Genomic DNA, 25,011 nt, shown 5'->3' with positions numbered 1-25,011 from the left:
CCCCGCACCTGCAGCGCCAACAATCCCTTTGGTGGCATCAGGGGCGACCTAATCAGCTTAGCGCCGGCCCCATAAATCCCAGCCAGGGGAGGCCCACCGCTCACAGCGCATCCCGAAGCCTGCCCGAGGGCCGGTGAGTAATGGCCTCCCGGCGCCCCCCAGCGGTCACTCCCCCGGGGCGCGAGGGCCCGCCGAGCCGGGTGCGGGAGCCGCGGGCGGGGTGGGTCTGCCCGCCGCTGTCCTCCCTGGTGGGCGTCCCACAGGCTCTGCCCCCCGTGCCCAGGAGGGGCCTGGACGCCTCGGGCCACACGAGCTCCCCTGGCACGCCGAGATGGTGCCCGACGGTCCCGGCTCCCGCGGGGCCCGGGGCGGGGGGCATGAGGGGCGGGGGCCGCCTGCCTTGGACCCCGTGCCGGCCAGAGCCCTCGGTCCTCCCGGGCCCGTCCCCAGCCCCAGACACGGAGGCTGAGCCTCGGGGGTGGGGGCAGCCACACGAAAGGGTCCACGGCGCCCCCGCACCCAGCTCCCCCCGCAGGGTGCCCCTCCCAAGAACGGGGCCACCTGCGTCGCCTCTTGATCCGTCTCAGCTGTGGGACGGGGCAGGGGGTGGGGGGTCGCCCAGGGGCGCAGCAGGCCCTCCTGTCTGAGTTCTGGCGCCGGGGTATTAGGGGTCTCTCTTTGGCGCTAATAGGCTTAGAGGAAGCCGGGCTGCCCTTGGCCAAGGTCGCCGGGGCTTTGGGCATCTGGGCAGGGCCTGGGGGGGCACCTGAGCCAGGGGCTGCAAGGACCCTGGCCCGTCTGCAGAGCAGCCAAGGCCCAGCTTGTCCCAGTGGGGCAGGGACGCCGGGGGTGCGTGGGCGACGTGGGGCTTGGCCTGGCAGAGGGGTCCACGCCTGGGCTTGGCACAGCGCAGGCGCCCCTTCTGGACCTCAGGCCGTGCGACGGTGAGGATGGCAGAGCCTCAAGCCTCCTGCCCATCTCAACCCAGGGCAGCCCCTCGCCGCCTCGCAAGGCGCCCGCCCCCTCCTGCACGGGGCTGGGGGCTCGGGGACCCCGCTGCACGGGGCCAGGTGCTCTCCAGCCTCCGGGGCACTTGGGAGCTCTGGACAGATGAAATCCCGAAGCAGGACACACGTCACCAGGGGCGGGGAGAGGCCGCTGTGACTCGCCAGCCGGGGGCTGAGTTGGCACGGGACGGGAAGAGGGGTCTCGGGGCAGGGGTCCGGGAAGTGGGGGAGGGCCTGGGGGAGGCCCCTGTGAGGGGCGCCCGGTGCTGATCTGGTGAACCAAGGCAGGGGCCCCCGCCCCTCGAGGGGGGCTCCTGGGGCCTGCAGATGGGGTGCAGGGAAGCCAGAGGCCATGGGCCCCCTGGTGGGGGTGGCAGGCTGGGCTCCCCCGCCCCTGGGCTGGGGGGCTGGGTCTGGTGTCTCGGGGTGTCTTCTGCACTGCTGGCTTGAGCCCCCCGAGAAGCAGCCTCGGGAGGGGGAGCAGGGGCTGATGGGGGCACGGGCCCGCTCTGCCCCAGCCCGCTGGTGCTCGAGTCGGGAGCGGGGTGGCCGCGTCTCCGCCAGCCTCGCCATGAACCTGGAGCCGCCCAAGGCCGAGATCTGGTCAGCCACCAGGGTGACCGGGGGGCCCGTCACCACCGTCACCCCCAGGAAGGGGCCCCCCAAATTTAAGCAGCGGCAAACCAGGCAGTTCAAGAGCAAGCCCCCCAAAAAAGGCATCCAAGGGTAAGTGGAACAGGGGTGGGGCGGCCCCCCTCCTGCTGAGAGGGTCCCGCCGGCGGGACGGGGGAGGGCAGTTCCCGAGGCCTGAGCGGGAGCCGTGCCAGGGTCACCCACGTCCAGGGCTGGGCTCTCCTGTCACCTGCTGCCGCCCAGTGGGTAAGGAAACGCCCCCCACTCCCTCCCGAGACGCACACTTGCTCACGTGGGCACCCCCCGCGCGCCCCCCGCGCGCCGGCCTGCTGTGGGCTGGCCCCTGTCCCTGGGAGACTCTGTCTTCAGACCACCCACCTGGGGGAAGGACGCCCCAGCCGGCCGCACCCCGAGTGGGGGAGGGGCACGGCCTTTGAGCTCTCTGTCCTCCCAGGTTTGGGGACGACATCCCTGGGATGGAAGGCCTGGGCACAGGTAAGGCAGCATGCGTGTCTCCCGAGGGTCCCACCAGCCCCCAGGTGGGCCCCCCCCGTGGGCCCTCGCAGCCCCGGCCTCAGCAGGGAGCCCCTCAGACCTGCCCTCCTTCCTCCCCGACGTCGAGCCTCAGAAGGCGCTGGGGTGGGCTGCCCCCGTTCAGGGGGCCCCCAGTGCTGGGCAGGGGCGAGGGGGTGGGAAAGAGCGAGGAGCCCTGCTGCCCGCTCCTCCCGAGGCGCCCCTCGGTGCTCCCCCAGAGCCGGCGGGTCCTGGTGGGACTCGGGCCCAGGCCCTGTGCTTGGCCTTGGCAAGTTGGGGTCCGCCCCCGGCGCGGCCCCTCCCCAGCGCACCTGCTGTGTCCCTGCAGACATCACGGTCATCTGCCCGTGGGAGGCTTTCAACCACCTGGAGCTGCACGAGCTGGCGCAGTACGGCATCATCTAGCGGGGGCCCCCGGAGTCCTGCCGAGGAGCCCCCCTGGATTCCCGTCGAGGAGAGCCCCAGATTCCCATAGAGGAGCCCCCCAGGATTCCCGTCGAGGAGAGCCCCAGATTCCCATAGAGGAGCCCCCCTGGATTCCCGTCGAGGAGAGCCCCAGATTCCCATAGAGGAGCCCCCCAGGATTCCCATCGAGGAGAGCCCCAGATTCCCATAGAGGAGCCCCCCTGGATTCCCGTCGAGGAGAGCCCCAGATTCCCATAGAGGAGCCCCCCAGGATTCCCGTCGAGGAGAGCCCCAGATTCCCATAGAGGAGCCCCCCTGGATTCCCGTCGAGGAGAGCCCCAGATTCCCATAGAGGAGCCCCCCAGGATTCCCATCGAGGAGAGCCCCAGATTCCCATAGAGGAGCCCCCCTGGATTCCCGTCGAGGAGAGCCCCAGATTCCCATAGAGGAGCCCCCCAGGATTCCCGTCGAGGAGAGCCCCAGATTCCCATAGAGGAGCCCCCCTGGATTCCCGTCGAGGAGAGCCCCAGATTCCCATAGAGGAGCCCCCCAGGATTCCCGTCGAGGAGAGCCCCAGATTCCCATAGAGGAGCCCCCCTGGATTCCCGTCGAGGAGAGCCCCAGATTCCCATAGAGGAGCCCCCCTGGATTCCCGTCGAGGAGAGCCCCAGATTCCCATAGAGGAGCCCCCCAGGATTCCCGTCGAGGAGAGCCCCAGATTCCCATAGAGGAGCCCCCCTGGATTCCCGTCGAGGAGAGCCCCAGATTCCCATAGAGGAGCCCCCCTGGATTCCCGTCGAGGAGAGCCCCAGATTCCCATAGAGGAGCCCCCCTGGATTCCCGTCGAGGAGAGCCCCAGATTCCCATAGAGGAGCCCCCCTGGATTCCCGTCGAGGGCCCCCTGCCCCAGGTGATGGTGGCCAGGTGGCAAGTGCAGCTGTCAGTTGCCAGGATCCCCTCTGGGCCCAACCCCCCAGCACCCCGTTCGGCCGCTCTGGTCCTGCTTCACTTCCTGGGACACTGAGCCTCCCTCGGGTCCCCCTTGTAGCACATCCCCGCCCCCCAGCAGGTGGGCCCCAGACCCCCCACAGTGGGCTGGAAAGCCAGGGCAGGGCCTCTCGGGGCGCGTCCACCCCAGCCCGCCCCTCCCACACCCCAGTCCTTCCTGGCTGGGTGTCCTGGGGGCAGCCGCGGGCACGCAAGGTGGGTGATGGCAGTCCTGGGGTCCCTGGTGGGAGAGCGAGGGCCCTCTGGCACCTGCACCGCAGCGGGCAGCTCGTCTTTCCCACAGGGCTCGCCCTGGGTATTCCTGTTCCCAAATAAAATTAGGGTACCCTTGCCGTGTCCGAGGCGTGCTGTGAGGGAGAGGGGCCCAGGGAGAGGCCCGGCGCAGGGCGGGCGGCGGGGGCCGGAGGGGCTGAGCCCCAGCGGGGGGCCTGCCTCCAGAGCCAATGTGTGGCTCTCGAAGGCCTCGTGGACCCAGGGGGACTGGACGTGAGAAGCTGGCCAGGATTGGCCAGGAGGGAGCGGCGCCTCGTGCCGGCGTCACGGGGCCAGTGCTGTGCCCAGCCGCCGTGCTCAGCCTCCAGCAGGGCCACGGGGGCACCGTCCCATCCCGGCTGGGCAGACCGGGGCATGGGGCGTCCTCGGGCAGCGTCCGCGAGGCTGGCGTCCACCTGCGCAGGAGCCCGCAACCCTCCCCTTCCCGGGGCCTGACCCCCAGGAGACGCACCCACCTGCCCGCAAGACCCGCAGGAAACCAGCCTCAGCGGCACAGGTTCATTGTCAAAGCCAGGGGGTCACCCGGGCGCCGGTCCCAGGAAGGGCCCTGCAGGGACCCGTTCACAGGAAAGTCGAGAACGGGCCGCGCTCGTGGATGGGGTCAGAGCCGGGGTGGGTGGGGAAGTGGGAGACGCAGGGTCTGCTGGGGCTGCGCTGGTGGCCCTCCACCCCGTGGTGGCTCCACGGGCGTTTGCACGTTAAGAATTCTTCATGCTGCACACTGACGAGGGGTCGGTTCACTCTATGATGGCCACACCTCAGTGAAAATGCATCCCCCAACATGCGCCCCAGCCAGAGGGCCTGGGCCTCGCCCTCAAACACCACAGTGGAGCAAGAAGGGGGCCCCCAGCGACGGGAAGGCACGTGCCGCGCGGGCCACCTGCCGGGGAGGGAGTCGCGGTTCCGTGTGATTGGTGAGGCGATGGAGCCTCCGGGATGGTGGAGCATGGGGGATGGTGGGGCATCGGGAACGAAGGAGCGTCAGGGATGATGGAGCCTCAGGGGTGACGGGGGCTCAGGGGTGACGGGGGCTCAGGGGTGATGGGGGCTCAGGGACAATAGAACCTCTTTTTTTTTTTAAGATTTATTTTTATTTATTCTCCCCCCACCCCCAGTTGTCTGTTCTCTGTGTCCATTTGCTGCGTGTTCTTATATGTCCACTTCTCTTGTCAGCGACATTGGAATCTGTGTTTCTTTTTGTTGGTGTCATTTTGCTGTGTCGTGTGTACGGAGCCATTCCTGGGCAGGCTGCACCTGCTTTCGCGCTGGGCAGCTCTCCTTATGGGGCACACTCCTTGCGCATGGGGCTCCCCTACGCGGGGACACCCCTGTGTGGCAGGGCACTCCATGCGCACATCAGCACTGCGCATGGGCCAGCTCCACACGGGTCAAGGAGGCCCGGGGTTTGAACCGTGGACCTCCCATGTGGTAGGTGGACGCCCTAACCACTGGGCCAAGTCCGCTTTCCAATAGAACCTTAAGATGATGGAGCCTCGGGGATGATAGAACCTCGGAGGAGATGGAGCTTGGGGGATGATGGAGCACCAGGAACGAAGGAGCGTCAGGGATGACGGGCTCAGGGACGATAGAACCTCATAGATGATGGAGCCTTGGGGACGAGGGAGCCTTGGGGACGATGGGACTCTGCAGCCAGGTGGTTTGCCTGACAGCCCTGGTGGGTGGCACGCCTGGCCGGCGGCACCTGCCAAGCTGACCTGTACCTGACGCATGGCACCCGTGAGCGGGCGGAAGCGAGCAGGTTGCCTGGGGGCAGATCCCTCGGAAGCCAGGGTGGGATCAGGTGCCAGCGCAGGCTCGTGTGGAGAACAAAAGCAGAAGGAGGCGGGCAGAGCCGGCCCCGGCACAGGTGCTCCCAGGTGCACACAGGTGAAGAACCCAGGCATTGGAGAGCGCGCCCCCAAGCACCCAGGTGGCTTTACTGCAAGCCCTTCCCTGGCAGGGGAGGGGAAGCCCGTGGCCCAGACCCCATCCTGGAGCCTGGCCCTTCCTCCCTGCTGCCAGGACTGCTGGGGAGAGCAGCGCTGTCGGCCAAGTTAGCAGCAGGGGGAGCGCGGGCTGGGGGTCGACACCCCCAGGCCCCCGTCCACCCCAGGGCCCTCCACCGCCCCCTTGCGCATGGCCAGCGCCCTCAGCAGCCAGGCGGATAACAGGAGCTCCGCAGCCTGCGCCACCATGAGCAGGACGCCGAAGGCAGCCCCGGGGCCGGCGTTCCCACGCAGCCAGCGCCTGAGCAGGGGGCCGCAGCCCTGCAGGTGCACCACGCCCTGCACGGCCACCGCGCCCAAGCCCAGGGCCCCGAAGCCGCACTGGTCGTTCACGGGGGCTCCGTCTTGCCAGGGGTTGACGCAGCAGGAGGCGGGGAGGCTGCAGGCCTGGGTCCCGGGGGCACTGCAGTTAAAGGTCCTGCAAGGGCAGGGGGCTCGCATCAGCTCTGCAGGGGAGGGCCTGCTACGCGGGCCGTGTCGTGGGCCCCCCACCTGCCACCAAAGCCCACGGCCACACACACACAAACACCCACACACGCATGCACACATGTCGACGTGCACACAGTGCAGGTGCACACACAAGTGCACACACATGCACGTGCTCACGTGCAGGTACACACGAGTACACGGGGGAAAGGAAGCACATGTGGGCACGCATGCGCAGCGGCGCCCAGTTTTCTGTGACTCCCCCACGCACTGCAGCCCTCTGCACAAGCCTCGGCCGGAAGGGAAGTGTTTAGCCAAAGGACTCTGGATACCAAAGTGTTGGCTGAGGGGCAGCAAGGCGCCCCTGCCCAGGCTGCTGCTGAGCCGCCAAGTGGGCAGAGGTGGAGTGGGCGAGGGGGGAAGGTGGGCGGGGCTCCCCGGGGGCTCTGTGGGTCGTGGGGGGCCGGGGCTGAGAGGCGGGGGTTTGGCGGGAGCTCCGGTTCAGCAGGAGTGCTGCTCGCGCCCACCCCCGGCTCCGGGTGGCACCTGCATGCCCTGGGCGGGCTCGGGCAGCGCCAGCTGCTCACGCCCCGAGGCCCTCTTGGCTTTGTTGATGGCGACGGCCCCTCCCCATGAGCCCCCACTGTGCCATTGGCATCGCCCCTGCCACTCCGTGGACAAAGCCGCAGATGCTGGCCCCGCTCGGCTGGGCCAGGGGTCTCTCGAGGGCAAGCGCACCCGCGCGGGGGTCCAGGCCCCCCGAAGCCCTGGGATGGTGTGCCCGCCCGGCTCCCGGCCCCCACCCCGCCCCCCTGCTTCCCCTGGCTTCCCTTGGCTCCTTCGTCCAGGGTGACGCTCTGTCTGACCTCTGCTTGGGGCCTCTCGGTGTGCACATGTGCACGTGTGCTGACAGCAGAGCAGGACGCCGGGGCCCGGTGGGGCGTCACAGCCCCCAGGCTGCCCCCCGCCTGACGCCCGTGCGGCCACAGACGGGAAGCCCAGGTGCCCGGTGCGTGGCCCCGCCCAGCGCGTCCCCGTGACCTTGGGCCCGAGTGGACGGTGCTCAGGAGTCTCCTGGGACCCCGCCTCTTGTGGCCAGTCGTCCCCGGACGCGCGCACGGGGGCTACTCTGGGGCGGGGGCTGCCGTCGTCCGGCCTGCCCACGTGAGCAGACGAGGCTCCGGGTGCCCGAGCGGCGGGACCGTCACAAAGATGCTGAGGACGGGCTGCGCCGGCTCCTCACGCACACACGTGTACACACACGGCCATGCACACACGGATGCACGGGCACACGGCCCGTGCACTCCTCACAGGCAGACACATGGCACGCACGCACCCGCAGTCAGTGCACACACACGGCACACACGTGTGTTCACAGGCACGTGCATGCATGCACACACAGGCACGGGCCCACGCACACAGTGGAGGGGAGTCCAGCACGGGGTCCTGGGTGGCCTAAAGCCCTCTGCACTCAGCATGGAGGTGTCTCGGCCAGGGTCGGGGCACGGGCGCCTTTTGTGGTGTGCGGGCGTCTCCCTGGGGAACCGCCCCCCCCTCCCCCGCGCCCCCTGCCCTGCAGGATTGGAGAGGGCTGGCCTGGGTTCCGGGGCCAAAGGGTGTGTCTGCGTGTGAGGAGGGTGCATGTGCCATGTGTCCGTGTCTCTGTGCATCCATGCGTGCACCGAGTCTGCAGGCATGTAGGTGTGAGCGTGTGAACACATGTGAGCACTTGTGAGCACGCATGTGTGGGCGTTGTGGACACATGTGAGTGTGAACACACATGCATGCATGCAGGAGCATGTGGACACACACAGGCATGTGTGTGTTAGCGTGTGAACATGCGTGAGTGCATGCATGAGTGTGTGCCCGGCCGTCCATGCAGACCCAGACCCTGTGGCAGCCCGGTGTCTCGTCCGCACCCCTCGCCCGCCCCCATGCCCACCACCCGCCCGCCCCCGGCCCTCGCCCGCACGCACGGGTTCCGATGCCAGTCCCGGTAGGAGGCCGCCCCGCAGCACCGCAGCCCCAGCTGGACCTGGTCGAGGAAGAAGCGCAGATCTGGGTCGTCCTGGTAGCGGGCGATGGCCACGCGCAGGGCGTGCTGCAGCCCGGTCTGCAGCGGTCCCCAGAGGGCCACCAGCAGGGCCCCGCCCAGGGCCTCGAGCCCCAGGAAGGCGAGCACGCCCGCGCAGGAGCAGCGCAGCAGGCAGGTGCTCTCGCAGAGGGCGCCCAGGCAGCCCGCCAGGCTCACCATGCTGACCGCCAGCCCCCCCAGCGCCAGCCCCAGCAGGGCGTGCGCCGGCAGGGGCGACCCCCTGTCGCTTCCCAGGGACCCCTTGACGGCCAGGGCCTGGAGCGCGGCTGCCAGGGCCAGCAGGCCCAGCAGGGAGGGGAGGGCGCTGGACAGGACGCTCAGGTACTTGGCGCAGGCCGTCCCAGCGGGGAGGGCCTGGCGTGTGGCCCCCGGCGGGGTGCAGCCGCAGCCCCAGGCCCCCACACGGTGGCTTGAGGCAGGCGGGCGGCCCGTGGAGGGGGGTGACTCCTGCCCTGCAGTGCCCTGGGGGGGGAGAAGACGGGGGCCTGGCAAGGCGGGACGACCGCAGCGAGGAGGAGGATGGGGCGCGGTGGCAGGGCTGGCTGGAACCCCCAGACCCAGTGGGCAGGGAGGAGAGAAGGACAGGGTCACATGACACCTGCCGGGGCAGCTTTCCTTCACCTGCCTGTACCCCCAGACCCACAGGGGATAGCGCGGGGCGGGGGGCAGCGGGATCAAAAGGCCTAGGGGCCCCGGGCGGACAGGGTTTGGAGCCCCCCAGGCATGGGCCGTCCTCAAGCCGCCTCCCTGGTCTGGCCGAGCTCCCCGTTCCAGGCTGGAGGTGCTACCAGGCCTGGCGACCCCAGCGTGGCCGACGGGCAGTGCCAGCGGCGGCCCGGCGCGCACATCTCCCCCTACCTGGGAAAGCAGGGGCCTTCTCTCGGCTGCCTCCATCCTCCCGGCGGCAGGAAAAGTCCCCTCAGGGAGTCACGTGGGCTCATGTGACGGGCGGCTCAGGGCTTCCGGCCCCCCTGGAGAGGCGCGTGGTCTTTCCTGTGACCCCAGGTTCTCAGGCTCCGCTTCACCCCGGGGCGCCAGCACTGGCTGCGGCTCTGCACGTCCAGCCACCCAGCCCAGGCCCCTGGAGATGAGCCGGAGACATCCGCGTCTTCCCCTAGTTTAGCCCCGGGGAAACCGAGACCCGGGGTGCACCTCCACGGCTCCTTCCCGGGGCCGGGTGCGCCCGAGCGGCTCAGGGCAGCAGAGCCTGGAAGGACCCCAGCGCACGGCGGGCGCACAGGCAGGAGGCACAGGCCCAGGTGCTGTCAGGGCGTCGGGGTCTCTCCTGGGCTGCAGGGGCGGGGCGGGCCTGGATGTGGGGGGCTTGGGTGGCCCCCCAACGACCCCCGGCGACCCCTGGCCCTGCAAGCCCTTGGGTGCCCCCAGGCCTCACTGCCCCTCCAGTCCTCGCCCCCCCCCCCCCCCCGGCCTTGATCCCCAGGCCTAAACCCCCTGGGCCTCCCCCCTCCCCCCGCCTCAAACCCCCAGGCCTCGCCCCCCAGGCCTCGCCACCCCCCCTCACAGCCTCGCCCCCCCAGGCCTCGCTGACTGCACCTGTGAAATGCAGGCCCCTCTGCCTGCAGGTGTGTGTGAGGTTTAGGGGTCGCATCCAGGTTGGCTGGCCGGGGCCGAGTCCCTGCCGCAGAGCCCAGGAGGGGCGGCCTGCAGCGCTGGCTTCCACGCAGCCTGCGGCCTCCTCCCGCCTTTGCACGCCCGGCGCGTCCCCAGCGTCCTCTCCCGCCTCCCGGCCAGCGTCTTCGAGGCCGCCCCAGGCCAGCCTGTCCTAGCTCTGTCCGCGTTGTTTCCGTCCACCACGTGACAGACCCGCCCGTGCAACCTGGGCCCCCTCCTGTGCCCCCACCACGCGAGCCCTCCCCATGTCCCGAGCGAGCCCAGCTGCAGGCCGCCGCCTCCGCGAAGTCCTCCGGAGCGGCCAGGAGAGGGGGACATATTCCGCTTGGGCTCTGTGGCTCTAGTCGGCCTTGCTCCGTAGCGCCCGCTCTTCTTGGCGTCGTCCTGCTTGCCGGCACGGTCTCCTCCGTGTGCACCTGGCAGCCCCTGGCAGCATGCGGCCCGTGGGTGCCGCCTCCCTGGCCCCCGCAGGCGCCTGCCGTCCCTGTCCCCAGCGCTGCTCCACTGCAGGCCAACTTGGCTGAGAATGGGCAGCGCTTCCCAAAGTGGGTCTGCGGCTCAGCTGCTCCGGAAACGGAGGCGCTTCCTTCAACCCTGGTGCAGAAACGAGCGCGATTTCACAGGCTTGTGTTTTCACAAATGAACAAACTACCCATTGAGGGCTCTTCCGGGGGGGCCTCTTACGGGGCAGAAGAGGAAATTCTGCGGGTCACTGGTAGCCCACGGACCCCCAGGGGGGCCAGCACCCCGGGCCAGTGGCCACAGGGTATACTGTGCAGCCAGTCCCGCAGGCACGATGCCGTGGCCGCCACGTGGACACCCGACACTGCACACTGGGTGGGCAGCCAGAAGCCCCGATGCCTCTGGGACCTGCCACCGTCACCGCCCTCGCCGGGTGGAACATGGGGCTCTCCCCAGCCCCGGCTTCCAACTCAAAGTCTGGGTCGTGCTTCCAGTCCTCCGGCTGTCGGGGAGGCTGGGGGAGCTTTCGGGGGGGGGGGCTCTTCAAATGCAGGAAGGGGGTTCAGATTTTGAGGACCTGAAAGAAATGACACGCGTCCCCTGCAGCCCACCCCCTCGGCTGCTGGATAGCAGTCGTGGCCTTCCTTCTGCGTGGAAGAAAGGCGGTAGCGGAGCGTGTTAGGAACCTCCTGGGGTTTGTCCACCCATTCGTCCAGTCTGCGCGTCCATGGAGTGCGGCGGTTGGTCGCCAAGCCCGCCTCGGTTGTACACGTCTGCCTGTGCCCACGCCCTGTGGAGCGTGAACGTGCAGCTTGTGCCCACGGAGGGGAGCCCGCCCCTGCCCCCTGAGTCTGGGCCAAGCTTGAGTGGGTGACTCGCTTTGGCCGTGAAGCGGCTGAGGGGGCAGCGTGTGAGCTCCCGGCGTGGGCTCGGAGGCCTTGCCTGCCGGTGCTCGCTCTCTAGAGCCCGGGCAGCCCTGGCACGAGCCCCGAGAGGACCCCTGAAGTCGAGGGACATTTGGTCCGGAGGTGAGTTAGCCCAGCATATCCCACCACAATCGACGCCGCCACGCCCTGTGCCACAGCCCACCATGGAAGGACCAGCCACCGAGCCCCCTAAACCCATCCACAGACTCCTGAGGCAAGTCGATGGTCATTGTGCAAGCCTCTAAGTCGGGGCTGTTTGTTATGCAGCATTTCTGTGGTTGTAGGTAGCTGATGCAAGGACCCCTTGTACACCAGGCGCTGTCCTGAGCCCGGGATACAGCAGGGAGAGCACCAATGCCCGTCAACCGGAGCTGGCGTTCTAGTGCAGGAGGCAGCCTTAAAAGAGAGAGAAAAAAGCAAATACGTACTATGCTCTAGGAGGAGAGTAAAACAAGTCAGGGGGGACGCAGACGCGGCTCAACTGACAGAGCGTCCGCCTACCACGTGGGAGGTCCAGGGTTCAAACCCTGGGCCTCCTTGACCCGTGTGGAGCTGGCCCATGCGCAGTGCTGATGTGCTCAAGGAGTGCCCTGCCACGCAGGGGTGTCCCCCACGTAGGGGAGCCCCACGTGCAAGGAGTGCGCCCTGTAAGGAGAGCCGCCTGTGTGTAAAATGCACAGCCCACCCAGGAGTGGCTGCACACATGGAGAGCTGACACAGCAAGATGGTGCAACAAAAAGAGACACAGATTCCCAGTGCCGCCGGATAATGCACGTGGACGCAGAAAATGGGGTGGGGGGGTGAGGAGAGAAAAATAAATAAAATGCATCTTTATATTAAAAAAAACAAGTCAGGGAAGTTGGAAAGGGGGCTGGGGTTCCTTTGAAGGTGACAGGGAAGGCCTCAGGGTGAGAAGAAACCTGCGGACCCGGGGAACACGCCTTGTCGGGTGGGCCCGGGTGGACTCGAGAGCAGGCCAGTAACAGGCGAGCTGCGCGGGGTGGGCCCTGCGGGGAGGGGGGCGCCGGCCGAGGCGGACCTGGCTGCACCTTGTCACTCCCGCTGGGACGGGGCCTGGGCCTCCACCCTCTCCCCAGCACGGGCGGCAGTGGCCTGGGGGGCTCTGGGCATGCGAGGGCAGCCCCCGAGGGAAGGTGGCGCGAGCTGCAGGCCCTGGGCAGCCGGGCCAGGGCTGCAGGGAAGAGCCCGAGCAGCGCCCCAGGCAGGGCGCCTGGCCGAAGGTGGGCAGCGGGGCACGCAGGCCAGCCGGGAGGGCCACGGCGGCTGTGACGGGGTCAGGTGGCGCTGCCCGTGGAGGCCCCGGGGGTCTTTGGAGTTTCCTCTGAGTGGGGGGACCGCAGAGGGCAACGCGGCCCAAGCCTTACGCTCTGAAAGGCCTGCTCGGCCGCCGTGTTGATGGAGCGCTGGACGCTGGCTTTGGGCTGCGGAAGGCGCGTGCACCCCCACCACAGAGGCGCAGGGGCCCTCGTCCTCAGGGCCTGCTGCAGGGCCTGGCGCCGGCCCCACGTCCAGCTCGGTCCCGTCCCGACGCCGCCACCAAAACCAGCACGCTCCCCACAAAGTGGCAGAGGGAAGGGGCCGGAGGATGGAGCGAGTCGGCATGAGCTAGAGGACACGAGGCCATGTCACTGATTTGTTTAAAGATTTATTTTGTTTCTTTATCCCCCCCTGGTTGTTTGCACTTGCTATCTGCTCTCTGTGTCTGCGCGTCTTTTCTTTAGGAGGCACCAGGAACAGAACCTGGAACCTCCCATGTGGGAGGGAGGTGCTCAATCACCTGAGCCATCTCAGCTCCCTGGTTTGTTGTGTCTCTGTCTTTCCTCTTTGTGTCTCTTTGTTGCGTCAGCTTGCCGTGCCTGCCTGCCCGTCACACTCACATTCACTGCTCGCTGTCTTGCTTGCCTTCTCCAGGAGGCATCAGGAACCGAACCTGGGACTTCCAAGTGGGAGGGAGGCATCTTACTGCTGGAGCCACCTCCACTCCCTGCTTTGCTGTGTACTCATTGTTTTCTTCTTGTGCCTTTCGTTGTTTCGTCTTGTTGCATCAGCACATCGCGCCTGCCCGTCGCACCAGCTCCCTGTCTTGTTTAGGAGGCGCCAGGATGCGAACCCGGGACCTGCCACGTGGTAGGTGGGAGCCATATCCGCTTTCCAAGGTGTGTCATTTATAACCTAACGTCTGCGTCTCTAGAGTCCACCCAGCACAGGAAACCTGTCCTGTGCTCATCTCCAGGTTGCACTGCCGAGGCCTGGGGAGTCCCTACACCCTGGGGAGGGACATTTTGTATCGATTCATTATCAAAGCCGTCAAGTCGGTCATGGCTTCCCCTGCCTAGTCTTCTTGCTTATCCTTCTGGCTTCGTCACCACTGACTTAGTGCAACGGCGAGCTTAGCCCTACCAGGGCCTTTTCGCACCAACAATGTAGTTGGCCTATAATTTACCAATAGATAGTCTTAAAGCATGCCCTGTGATTCAGACACACGTCGCTCCCAACATTCAGCCCCAGTTAGCTACTGCTGTGCGACAAACCACCCTAAAACTCAGAGGCATGGCGCCCAAAGCATCTTATTGTGCTTGCGGATTCCAGGGGTCAGGAATTTGGGCAAGGCCCGGGGGGTGGTCCCCCTCTGCTCCGCTGTGGTTAGGGCGGCACGTGGGAAGGCCAGAGGCTTCCCTGCTCCCGAGGGCGGCATCTGGCCCGGAACACGGGGGACCGGGCTCACCCGGGACTGACGCGTTGACACGTGGCCTCCCCACGTGGCCTGCGCGTCCTCACAAGGCGGCAGCCTCAGGTTCCAGGGGCTAAGGCAGGATCGGCACAGCCTCTCGTGACCCAACCTCAAAGGTCACGGAGTGGTTTCCGTGAGATGCTCAAAGCTGTCCCGAGCCGCCCAGGCTCAAGATGAGGGGCCACAACCTGGCACCTCGACGGAAAGACTGTCACCAAATTTGTGGGGCAGATGTCCAAGCTGCCACCATTTGCTTGGGTGGTGACGCCTTCTCGTTACCCCAGAATCATTTCTCCTCTGCAATTTTTTTTAATTGCACTACCATCTATACAGCGTAACACGTCCCATTTTAGCCACACTCCCGTATGTAAGTTGGTGGCGTTCACCCACGGTGACCGGAGCGTTTCAGCAATGCAATCTGCTCCTGCCGAATCTCGGAGTCCAAAACTCGGGGCTCTTTTTTTTCCACTCAATCCTGCCTAAATTGAGTTTTTTAAAAATAAAAGTCAATTTTATTGTTACGTACTATAGCAGTTTGATTTGGCTATGAACTCCAAAAATAGGTATTGGATTATGTTTGTAATCTGGTTTGTACCTGGGCATGATTAAGTTACGATTAGGGCTTTGATTGGGCCACGTCATTAGGGTGTTGCGCCCCACCCCTTGGTGGATGGGGACTCTCAGATAGAAGGACCCTGGCCTGCTGGGTCCCAGGAGCCCTTCCAGGCCGGGTGGGGCCGGGCTGTGTTTCGCCTGGGGAGCCGACAAGGGGTTAAAGATATATGACCCTCCCAGGCTCCGTCTGTGCTAGCCAGGGTGGTTGTTGAGGATGCGCAGGGGAGTGGAACTCCTTCCTACCTGGGAAAGGGAGGAGGCTGCCGGCAGAGGCTGGAGAACTGCCTCTGAGAAGTTTGAATCATGAGGCTCTCAACCTCCAGGCAGGCTCCTCCATCACCTTGACCTGGTCCATGTGGCAGCAAACACCCTTGACCAGCTCTGACCTGAGAGGGCTGTCAAAGAGCACCATCTGCTGGCAGCCCAAGGAAATGCATGTAGTAAATTAAGTAATAGAGACTTCCCAGCCTTTCCAGCCTCCCTCCCCAAGGCCCCAGGAGGTGGGTCTGCACCCATTCCTGGGCCCAGGGCCCAGGTTTGAGCAATGAGCAAGGACAATCCTAAAGACCCACATGGAACCAAGAATCAAAGAGGAGCAGTAACACACAGCCTCCTGTCATTAAATCGTTATGAAAGAAATAGAGCATCTGAGTAAATTCACCATCCTAATCAGATGTCTAGACAGCAGCAAAAAATTACTAAGAAAATGGAAGACATGGCCTAAGAAGAGGAATAAATCAAAGCCCCAGAAGAGACACAGGATTTGAGACAACTAATTAACAAGATGCACACAAATTTCCAAAATCAAATTAATGAGTTGAAAGGCAATATGGCTAAAGAGATAAGCGACATCAAGAAGTCAGTGAATGAGCACAAAGAATGTGAAAACCTGAAGAAAAGAGTAACAGAGCTGATGGGAATGAAAAGCATGATAAATGAGATAAAAAAAAAATTTAGAGAGAGCAGATGTAGCTCAAGCGGTTGAGCGCCTGCTTCCCATATGGGAGGTCCTGGGTTTGGTTCCCAGTGCCTCCTAAAAACAAACAAACAACAAGCAAGCAAACAAACAAAACAACTCAGGGCAGCCAGTGTGGCCAGTGGTTGAGCACCAGCTTTCCATATGTGAAGTCCTTGGTTCAATCCCTGGCTCCGGACCTCAAAAAATAAAAATAAAAATAAAAAAGCACATTAGAAGCATACAACAGCAGACTCGAAATGATAGAAAAAAATTAAATGATACTGAAGACAGAACAGCTGAAATTGAAGATAGACAAGAGCAGAGATAAGAATGGGAAAAAAGGGAAGTGGACTTGGCCTAATGGATAGACTGTCTTTCTACCACATGGGAGATCTGTGGTTTAAACCCTGGGCCTCCTTGACCCATGTGGAGCTGGCCCATGTGCAGTGCTGATGCACGGAAGGAGTGCCGTGCCACGCAGGGGTGTCCCCTGTGTTGGGGGGGCCCCACGCACAAGGAGTGCACCCCATAAGGAGAGCTGCCCAGCGCAAAAGAAAGTGCAGCCTGCCCAAGAATGGCACAGCACACACAGAGAACTGACACAACAAAAAGAAACACAGATTCCTGGTGCCGCTGAGAACAACAGAAGCAGACAAAAAAGAAGACACAGCAAATAGACACAGAGAACAGACAACTGGGGCAGGTGGGGGATGGGGAGAGAAACAAATAAATAAATAAATCTTAAAAAAAAAAGTGGAAAAAAATGAGCAGGAGCCCAGGGAATTGAATGACAACACGAAATGCAACAACATACGTGTCATGGGAGTTCCAGAAGAAGAGGAGAAGGGAGAAGGGGCAGAAAGAGTATTTGAGGAAATAGCGGCTGAAAACTTTCCAACTGTCATGAAAAAATGAACTTACATGTCCCAAAACTGCAGTGTACCCCAATCAGAATAAATCTGAACAGACCTATTGTCAAATGTCAAGGATGAAGAGAAAATTCTGAAAGCAGCAAGGTAGAAGCGAGCTGTCACATACGAGATGCTGGGTTTGGTTCCTGGTGCCTCCTAAAGAAACAAGGAAGACGAACAGACACAGCAAGTGCAAACAATGGGGGGGAATAAATAAATAAAATAAATCTTTAAAAAAAGAAGAAAGAGCTAAATTCAAAGATTTAACTGAACAACTACAGAAACTAGAAAAAGAACAGCAAACCACTCCTAAATCAAGAAGAAGGAAAGAAATAATAAAAAGAGCAGAAATAAATGAAACTAAGAACAAAAAAAAATAGAGAAAATCAGCAAAACCAAATCTGCTTCTTTGAAAAGATCAATAAAATTAACAAACCCTAGCTAGACTAACAAAGAAAAAAAGAGAGAAGATACAAGTAAATGAAAACAGAAATGAAAGGGGTGAAGTTATGACCGACCACTCAAAAATAAAAAGGATCATAAGATGATATCGTGAGAAACTGTGTGCCAACAAACTAGACAACCCAGAGGAAATGGACAAATTCCTAGAAATGACCAACACTACCTACAATGATGCTACAAGAAATACAAGAACTTAACAAACCAATCATATTTAAAGAGATTAATCTATCATAAAAAATCTCCCAGCAAAGAAAAATCCGGGACCAGCTGGCTTTACAGGTGAATTCTACCAAGCATTTTGAAAATAATTAACACCATTCCTGTTTAAACTCTTTCAAAAAATTGAACAGGAGGGAAAATTACCCAACACATTTTATGAAGCCAACATCACCCTAATACCAAAGCCAGATAAAGATACTACAAGAAAAGAAAATCACAGACAAATCTCTCTACTGAACATAGATGCAAAAATTCTCAACAAAATACTTGCAAATCAAATCCAACAGCGTATCAAAAGACTTATACATCACGACCAAGTGGGATTTATTCCTGGTATGCAAGGCTGGTTCAACATAAGAAAATCAATCAGCATAATATACCACATTAGCAAATTGAAGGAAAAAAAACATATTAATCTCAATTGATGCAGAAAAGGCATTTGACAAAATCCAGCATTCTTTTTTTGATTAAAAAAAAAACACTTTAAAAGATAGGAATAGAAGGAAAGTTCCTCAATATGATAAAAGGCATATATGAAAAACCCACAGCCAACATTGTAGTTAATGCAGAAAGGTTGAAAACTTTCCCTCTAAGATCAGAAATAAGCGAAAGATGCCCATTGTCACCATTGGTATTCTACAATGTATTAAAAGTTCTAGCTAGGTCAATTAGATAAGAAAAAAAAAAAAGACATCCAAATAGGAAAAGAGGAAGTAAAACTCTAACTGTTTACAGATGACATGATCCTATATTTTAAAAATTCTGAAATGTCTATGGCAAAGTTACTTGAGCTAATAAATGAGTTTAGCAAAGTGGCAGGATACAAGATCAACATGCAAAAATCAGTACTGTTTCTGTATACTAATACTGAACAATCTGAGGAGGAAATCAGAGGAAAATTTCCATTTTCAATAGCAACAAAAAGACTCAAATACCTAGGAATTAATTTAACCAAAGAAGTACAGGACCAGTATGAAGAAAACTACAAAACAATGCTAATATAACTCAACAAAGAGAAGCGGATTTGGACCAATGGTTAGGGCGTCCACCTACCACATGGGAGGTCCAGGGTTCAAACCCAGGACCTCCTGACCTGTGTGGTGAGCTGGCCCATGCACAGTGCTGTTGCACGCAAGGAGTGCCGTGCCATGCAGGGGTGTCCCCTGCATAGGGGAGCCCCACACACAAGGAGTGCACCCTGTAAGCAGAGCCGCCCAGCGTGAAAAAAGTGCAGCCTGCACAGGAATGGCACTGCACACACAGAGAGCTGACGGAGCAAGATGACGCAATAAAAAGAGCCACATATTCTCGGTGCTGTTGACAAGAATGCAAGTGGACACTGAAGAGCACACAGTGAATGGACATAGAGAGTAGACAACTGGGCGGGGGGGAGAGAAATAAAAAATAAATCTTTAAGAAAAGGAAAGAAATCAGTGAAGACATAAACAAATGGGAAAGCATCTGTGTTCATGGATTGGAAGACGAAGTATAGTGAAGATGGCAGTTCAATCCAAGCTGATTTATAGATTCAATGCAGTACCGATAAAAATTCCAACAGCCTATTTCACAGAAATAGAAAACACAATTACCAAATTAATTTGGAAAGGAGATTGCAGCCAAATAGTCTAAAGCATTCTAAAAAAGAAGAGCGACATGGAGGACTTTGACTGCCTGACCTTGAAACATATTACAAAGCTACAGTGTTAAAAAAGCTTGGCACTGGCATAAATACAGACACATCGATCAGTGGAATAGAATTGAGAGCCCAGAGATAAACCTTCATGTCTATGGTCAACTGGTTCCCTGCCCCACCGAGATGTCTCTGTTTGCATGTTGTTTTTGCTCATTGTCTGCTCATCTGTATCTTCTTCAGGAGGCACCAGGAACTGAACCTGGTACCTCGCACATGGGAGGTGGGTGCTCAACTGCTTGAACCACTTCTGCTGCCTGCTGGTTGTTTTGCTCATTGTCTCGCTCATTGTTTTTGTTCATTGTCTGCTCCTTGTTTGTCTTCTGTAGTAGGCACTGGGAACCAAACCTGGGTCATCCCATGTGGGAAGCAAGCGCTCCACTGCTCAAGCCACCTCTGCTCCCTGCCAACTGCTTTTTCATGAAGCTACCAAGTCCATGTTAATGGTACAAAACAGTCTCTTCAACAAATGGTGCTGGGAGAACTGGATGTCTATAACCAAAAGAATGAGAGAGGGCTAGCTCCCTCCCTATTCAAGAATCAACTCAAAATGGATCAAAGACGTAAATAAAAAAGCCAGGACCATAAACTACTAGAAAAAATGTAGGGAAACATCTTAAAGACCTTGTGGTAGGTGGTGGTTTCTTGGTGCTTAAACCTAAAGCACGTGCAACACAAGAAAAAATAGATAAATGGGACCTCCTCAAAATGAAACAGTTTTGCACCACATAGGGCTTTGTCAAAGGGTGAAAAGTGGGGAGCGGATGTGGCTCAAGCAGTTAAGTGCCTGCTTCCTACATGGGAGGTCCTGGGTTTGGTCTCCAGTGCCTTCTTAAAACAAAACAAAACAAAACAAAACAAAACAAAACAAACAAATGAAAGAACCAACACAGGGACGCTGATGTGGCTCAGCAGCTGAGTGCTGGCTCCCCACATGTGAGGCCCTGGGGCCAATCCCCAGCTCTGGCACCTCAAAGTAAAAATAAAGAAATGAAAATAAAAAGGGGGAAAAAGGCAGCCTACTCAATGGGAGAAAATATTTGGAAATCACATGTCCAGTAAAGGTTTTCTGTTTTCTTTAAAGATTTATTTATTTCTCCCCCACCCCCCTTGTTGTTTTGGACTCTGTCCACTCTCTGTGTGTTTTTCTGTGTCAGCTTGTCTTCATCTTAGATGGCACCAGGATTTGATTTAAAAATGGGCCAAAGACTTGAATAAACATTTGTCAAAAGAAGAAATAAAAATGGCAAAAAAAAAAACCCACCATGAAAATATATTCAATATCATTAATGATTAGGACAGTGCAAATCAAAAGTAGCAGGTATTATTGCACACCTATCAGAATGGCCACTATTAAAAAGGCAGAGAACTAAAAGAGCTGAAGACAATGTGGAGAGAAAGGAACACTTATTCACTGTTGGTGGGCAGGTAGTATGGTACAGCCACTGTGGAGGACTATTTGGCAGTTCCTAAAGAAGTTGAATATAAATTTTTTGTTGTTGAAAAAAAAAATTATGTTGAAATGGGTTCTAAAATTTTTTGTGGTGATGAATGTATGCCCTTGTGATTATACTAAAAGTCTTGATTATACACTTAAATAGACGGTATGGTCTGTGAATATGTATCAATAATACTGCTGAATAAATAAGTAAATAATTGTGCAAGAATAGCCAGAAATAGTACTTATGTACAGCAGGGGAAATAGAGAGATTGAGAGGAGAATAATTGTATTGTTTACTGTTTGTCTCTTTTTTATTATTATTAAAATAACAAAAATGCTCTAATAATGATTGAAGTGATGAATACACGACTATGTGATTATACCAAACACCATTGATTGTACACTTTGGATGAATTGTATGCTTTAATAATATGTACCAATAAAATTGCCTTGTTAGGAAGGGATGTGGCCCAAGCTGTTGAGCTCACGCCTGCCACAGGGAGGTCCGGGGTTGGGATCCAGTGCCTCCTAAAGACGAGAGCAAGACAGAGAGCCAGTGCCACAGGCTGTCCCTGCAGGTTGATGCAACAAGCCGAGGCAGCAAGCTGACACGAGGAGGAAAACCTAACAAGAGACACAACAGAACAGGGAGCTTGGAGGTGGCTCAAGCGATTAGGTGCCTCCCTCCCACAGGGGAGGTCCGGGGGTGCCTCCTAAAAAAGAAAAGCACCGCAACAGACACGGCGAATGCGAACAACGAGGGGGTGGGGAGAACTAAGTAAATAAAGTAAATACCTTTTTAAAAAATTGGCTTGTTTAAAACAATTTTTAAAGTAACATGAAGGTACGATCACCCCCTCCCGAAAGAGACGCTGGGGCGCTAGTTCCCCAATGTAACCCAATCCGGTTATTTCTGGGGGAGATATGGCATGCTTGTTTTTGTCTCTTCTTTGCCCTTCGCTCTAACTTTTAACCATTCAGAAAAAGAGAGCCACTCTTCCAACACTTCCTTTGACCGCACGCCACGTCCAGGGTCTGGGCCACGCGCGAGCCCCGGGAACCGCGAGCGGCCGGGGCGCGGTCAGCGGGGCAGGGGGCGGGCTGCGGGGCGGGGCCGCACTGCGCCTGCGCGAGGCCGTTGGTGGGGCCGGAACCCGGTTTCGCGGCCTGCGTGCCCGCACGGAGCGCTTTGAGCGCGGCACCCGGGCGACGGCGGCTGGTGGCGGCCGGGCCCGCGAAGCTGGAGCGACGGTGGCGGCGGCGGCGGGAGGCCGGGGCTGAGGCCGGGGCGGGGGCGGCGAGGCCCGTGGGGCGGCAGGCGGCGGCGGCCCGGGGCTCGAGCCCGGAGGCGGGAGCGGCGCCCATGGCCGAGAGCATCGTGAGTGGCGCGGCCGGGCGGGCGCGGGCGCCGGGATGAGGCAGCAGATTTGCCGGCCGCGGCCTGCGCGGGAGGCCGGCGGGCGGGCGCCGCGACCCGGCCCTCGCTCTCCCTCGCCCCGGGCTCCGTCCACCCTCCTCGGCCTCGGTCTCTTCCCGCCCCCGCGCGGCGCTTTGCGCCCCCAGCCCCCTGCCCCGGGCCGGGCGAGGCCGGGCCTTCCTGCGGGGAGCGTCGGCTGTGCCGGAGGGAGACCGTCTTCCCGCCTCCCCATCCCCGGGCTCGGGGAGACTTTGGGGGCTTTCTTTAGGGGCCCTCCCAGTCATTCCTCCCAGGCCCTCAGGGCCAGGGGCCCGCCCGTCAGGCTCCCCTGGGCCCTTCTGCCTCCTCACCCCGTCCCAGTAAGTGCCTCGTCACGCGTCACTGGAAGGAGAGCGGCGTGTGCGAACGGGGAGCTTACGGAGCGCTCTCGGCGAAAGGAAGCCGTGAGGGAGGAAGACGCAGCAGCTTGGCGTTGTTTTTGCTCCTCGGTGGCAAGGAAAAGTTGACCACGACCTGTGTAGAAGGCATTATTATAAAGAACGCTGATGGCACTTTTGACCCGACATCAGGAATCGGCACCTTCCCCTTCCCCCCTGAAATAAAAACTCCGTGGAAAGCAGAAAAATCTGCCATTGGTTAACTTGTGAAAAGTTTTCCCTCAAAAGCAAGTGTGGCAGGAAAATTAACAGAGCAGTCAGACACGGCAGAATGCTGGTTAGCGTTAAGGAATATTTGGGATTTTCAGGGGAAGCTAAGCAGTGTTGGGTTACCAGTATCCGTCACGCTTTAGCACTCCGCCGGCCGCTGAAGTTTTGCCAGGTGTCCAGAATGGTGGTGGCACTTATTTCCAGATGTCTGGGGTCTGCAGGAAGTGCCAGCTCTTGGGCTTAAGGCTTTTCTCTTCTTGCTGCCTCTTTTTTCTCAAGCTCTCCATTTGGAGGCCCCAGGTTCTCCGTGTTTCCTTCCCAGCCTGGAGATGAGCAGAACCAACAAATGGCCCAAGAGAAACTAAAGAAAAAGCTGACTCTTTAAAAAAAAGTTTGCCAGTCCCTGGAGACTTGGACTCAAAATTGACTAGGAATTAGCAGTCTTAACCTGTTTTCAAACCTTGTGCCATTGTAATACTTTAAACCGGGTTGAAGTAACAGTGGACGAGCTTCAGACCAGCCCCTTTTCCCACTAGTGTAAGGCCACGCTTTCATTGGTAACTTGGTATCTTGTTGAATTTCTCAGCTTGTGAGAAATTAAAATAGAGCTTTCTTTTAAAATTGATTTCAAAAGGATTTTGAATTTAGAAAGAGCTCTTTTAAAAATGTCTCTGCATATAACTGATTGTCATCTCGCCAGTTCTTGAACATCCCCTGAGTTGTATTCCTGTCTTGTTTTCTTATAAATAGGGAAAGCTAAGTTGTTAAGAGGCTGCGTGTTCACGTTGCCAGGTCTGTCTCTTGTATTTCATTTTGTAGCCAGTACGAGCCAGTACTTTCCTCAGTTCAGGTTAGAGTTGATTTTGTTACATCCTGGACTTGTCTTGGAAACCCAGCCTCTCCTGCCCTGTTGTTGAAGATGAAGTAGAATGAGTGACTTCCTGCCCTCGTATAACTCAGTCACGCAGAGTACAGCGATGTGCCCTTGTTCCAGAGTGCCCGGCCAGAGGGACAGGCACTAGATCCCCCCAGAAAAGCGAGGATCTTCTGTTCTTAACGTGGCTGTGTTGGAGACAGGTTTCAGAAGCAAATAAATGGAAGTATTTACTTAATTCTCTTGCTGTGTATTATGAAAATGTTTTTCTTAGATATTGAGTAAGAAATGCATCAGAAATCAAAAGAATTAATTCAAGACCTAATTTCTGTTTGCTCTTTACACAGATGACAGAAAAAATTGAAACAGATGTGGGTTAAGCAGCACAAAGATAAAAAATATTTCATGTTATGGATTTAATAGTTGGGATAGTCATAGGTGCTATTCAAACAAAGCCCTAATACGTTGAGAGCAGTAAAGAGGCAAAGGACAAAGTGGACCTTGTTAGAAACTTAGAGCGACGGGGCCGGGTAGTTTAGGTAAATCTAGGTTATTCTTAATTTGATCCCAGAGTGGAAGAAGTTCAGTAGACCTTGACCTTTTGTGCTGTGTTGTCAGCTATCAGTGAGATACTTTGCATCTGCAGTGTTAATGTTTTAAAGACGGTGCACAGCACACAGTGAGGACTGGACCGTGTCCATCTGCCCTCCCATCCCTCAGGTGGTTGGCGCAGCGTCTGCCCCGTTGGCAGCAGGCGAGCTGCATCCTGCTCCCTTGGCAGCAGTTTGTGCAGGGGCCGGGGTGTAATAACTCACCTTCGGAAGGGCTTCAGTCACGCTGAAAGTCAAGCTCTTCTGGTGGTCTTCCAGGCCTTGCACTGTTTCAGACTTGCCGTGAAAGTATTTTTGAAAGCTCTCCTAAGTTTTACCATGATGTTAAAGGCATTTATTTTCTTTAGAATCTTTTTATTAAAAATGAATGATCAATTAAGCGGTTTCCTTTGGTTCTTTAAGTCAGGCTAATGCTTGGGTGTAGGTTTGGCAATGAAATGAGATCTTTTTTGAAGCTCCTGAGCTTTATAATTTTTTTTAAGGTGTATTTTATTTCTGCCTCCCCCCGTTGTCTGCTCTCTGTGTCCATTCGCTGTGTGTTCTTCTGTGTCTGCTTGTATTCTCTCATTAGGTGGCTCCGGGAACCGATCCTAGGACCTTCTGGAATAGGGGAGAGGCGATCACTATCTTGTGCTACCTCGGCTCCCTGTTCTGCTACATCTTATTTTCTCTCCTCTTTGTCTCTTTTGTATTATCTTGCTGTGCCAACTCTCCATGTCAGCCAGCACTCCTGCACAGGGTGACTTTCCCACGCCGGTTGGCTTTCCCATGCAGGGTGACACTCCTGCATGGGGCACAATCCTGTGTGGGCCGGCGCTCTGCATGGGCCAGCTCACTGCGTGGGGCAGCTTGCCCTCACCGGGAGGCCCTGGGCATCGAACCCTGGACCTCCTTTTTGGTAGACAGGGACCCAACTGATTGAGCCACATCCATTTCCCCTTTCATAATTGATGGTGTTTATTTTTGTAAATCTCACAGTCTGAAGGGAAAATAACAGTGTTTTGATT

General features: G+C 58.3%; 3 protein-coding genes and 1 long non-coding RNA gene across 7 annotated transcripts in view; 2 read left to right on the top strand and 2 right to left on the bottom strand.

The window, feature by feature from the left end:
• Positions 1–1,578: 1,578 nt before the first annotated feature.
• On the top strand, positions 1,579–3,688 carry PDE6G (phosphodiesterase 6G). The gene is made up of 3 exons (XM_058284885.1): positions 1,579–1,733; positions 2,095–2,135; positions 2,503–3,688. The coding sequence occupies exons 1-3, from the start codon at positions 1,579–1,581 to the stop codon at positions 2,577–2,579; spliced, it is 273 nt and encodes a 90-aa protein (XP_058140868.1). The 3' UTR covers positions 2,580–3,688.
• A 1,261-nt stretch (positions 3,689–4,949) lies between these two features.
• On the bottom strand, positions 4,950–9,715 carry TSPAN10 (tetraspanin 10). Its single transcript, XM_012528625.3, has 3 exons — positions 9,246–9,715; positions 8,269–8,327; positions 4,950–6,284 (listed from the first exon to the last, which is right to left on the bottom strand). Exons 1-3 carry the CDS (start codon positions 9,279–9,281, stop codon positions 5,915–5,917), a joined length of 465 nt encoding a protein of 154 aa, XP_012384079.1. The 5' UTR covers positions 9,282–9,715; the 3' UTR covers positions 4,950–5,914.
• Positions 9,716–9,908: 193 nt separating this feature from the next.
• LOC131275114 (uncharacterized) lies at positions 9,909–23,520 on the bottom strand. 2 transcript variants are annotated; one of them, XR_009182569.2, is made up of 3 exons: positions 22,643–23,520; positions 22,223–22,385; positions 9,909–11,803 (listed from the first exon to the last, which is right to left on the bottom strand). It is a non-coding gene; the product is annotated as an uncharacterized lncRNA (long non-coding RNA). The 2 variants fall into 2 exon arrangements; XR_009182570.1 differs by lacking the exon at positions 9,909–11,803 and adding an exon at positions 20,768–21,079.
• Positions 21,670–25,011, top strand: part of NPLOC4 (NPL4 homolog, ubiquitin recognition factor) — a 66,390-nt gene continuing 63,048 nt past the window's right edge. Inside the window, exon 1 of one of the 3 annotated variants that reach the window (XM_058284884.2) lies at positions 21,670–21,833. In XM_058284884.2, the coding sequence (XP_058140867.1) occupies positions 21,819–21,833 (15 nt within the window). In that variant the 5' untranslated portion in view covers positions 21,670–21,818. The other 2 variants (XM_071210847.1, XM_058284883.1) reach the window with 2 other exon arrangements.

The sequence above is a fragment of the Dasypus novemcinctus genome, chromosome 21 (genome assembly GCF_030445035.2).
Source record: "Dasypus novemcinctus isolate mDasNov1 chromosome 21, mDasNov1.1.hap2, whole genome shotgun sequence".
Lineage (NCBI taxonomy): Eukaryota > Metazoa > Chordata > Mammalia > Cingulata > Dasypodidae > Dasypus > Dasypus novemcinctus.
This window is presented reverse-complemented; position numbering and strand designations above follow the sequence as displayed.

What these genes read in the sequence shown, in the direction of transcription:
- TSPAN10 (XM_012528625.3), bottom strand. Translation starts at nt 9,281, where the DNA reads ATGGAGGCAGCCGAGAGAAGGCCCCTGCTTTCCCAG. An exon ending in GAAGGCCCCTGCTTTCCCAG is followed by an intron (nt 8,328 to 9,245) that starts GTAGGGGGAGAT and finishes TTCCTCGACCAG; the next exon opens with GTCCAGCTGGGGCTGCGGTG. An exon ending in CGGGACTGGCATCGGAACCC is followed by an intron (nt 6,285 to 8,268) that starts GTGCGTGCGGGC and finishes CTGCCCTTGCAG; the next exon opens with GACCTTTAACTGCAGTGCCC.
- PDE6G (XM_058284885.1), top strand. Translation starts at nt 1,579, where the DNA reads ATGAACCTGGAGCCGCCCAAGGCCGAGATCTGGTCAGCCACCAGGGTG. An exon ending in CCCAAAAAAGGCATCCAAGG is followed by an intron (nt 1,734 to 2,094) that starts GTAAGTGGAACA and finishes CTGTCCTCCCAG; the next exon opens with GTTTGGGGACGACATCCCTG. An exon ending in GATGGAAGGCCTGGGCACAG is followed by an intron (nt 2,136 to 2,502) that starts GTAAGGCAGCAT and finishes GTGTCCCTGCAG; the next exon opens with ACATCACGGTCATCTGCCCG.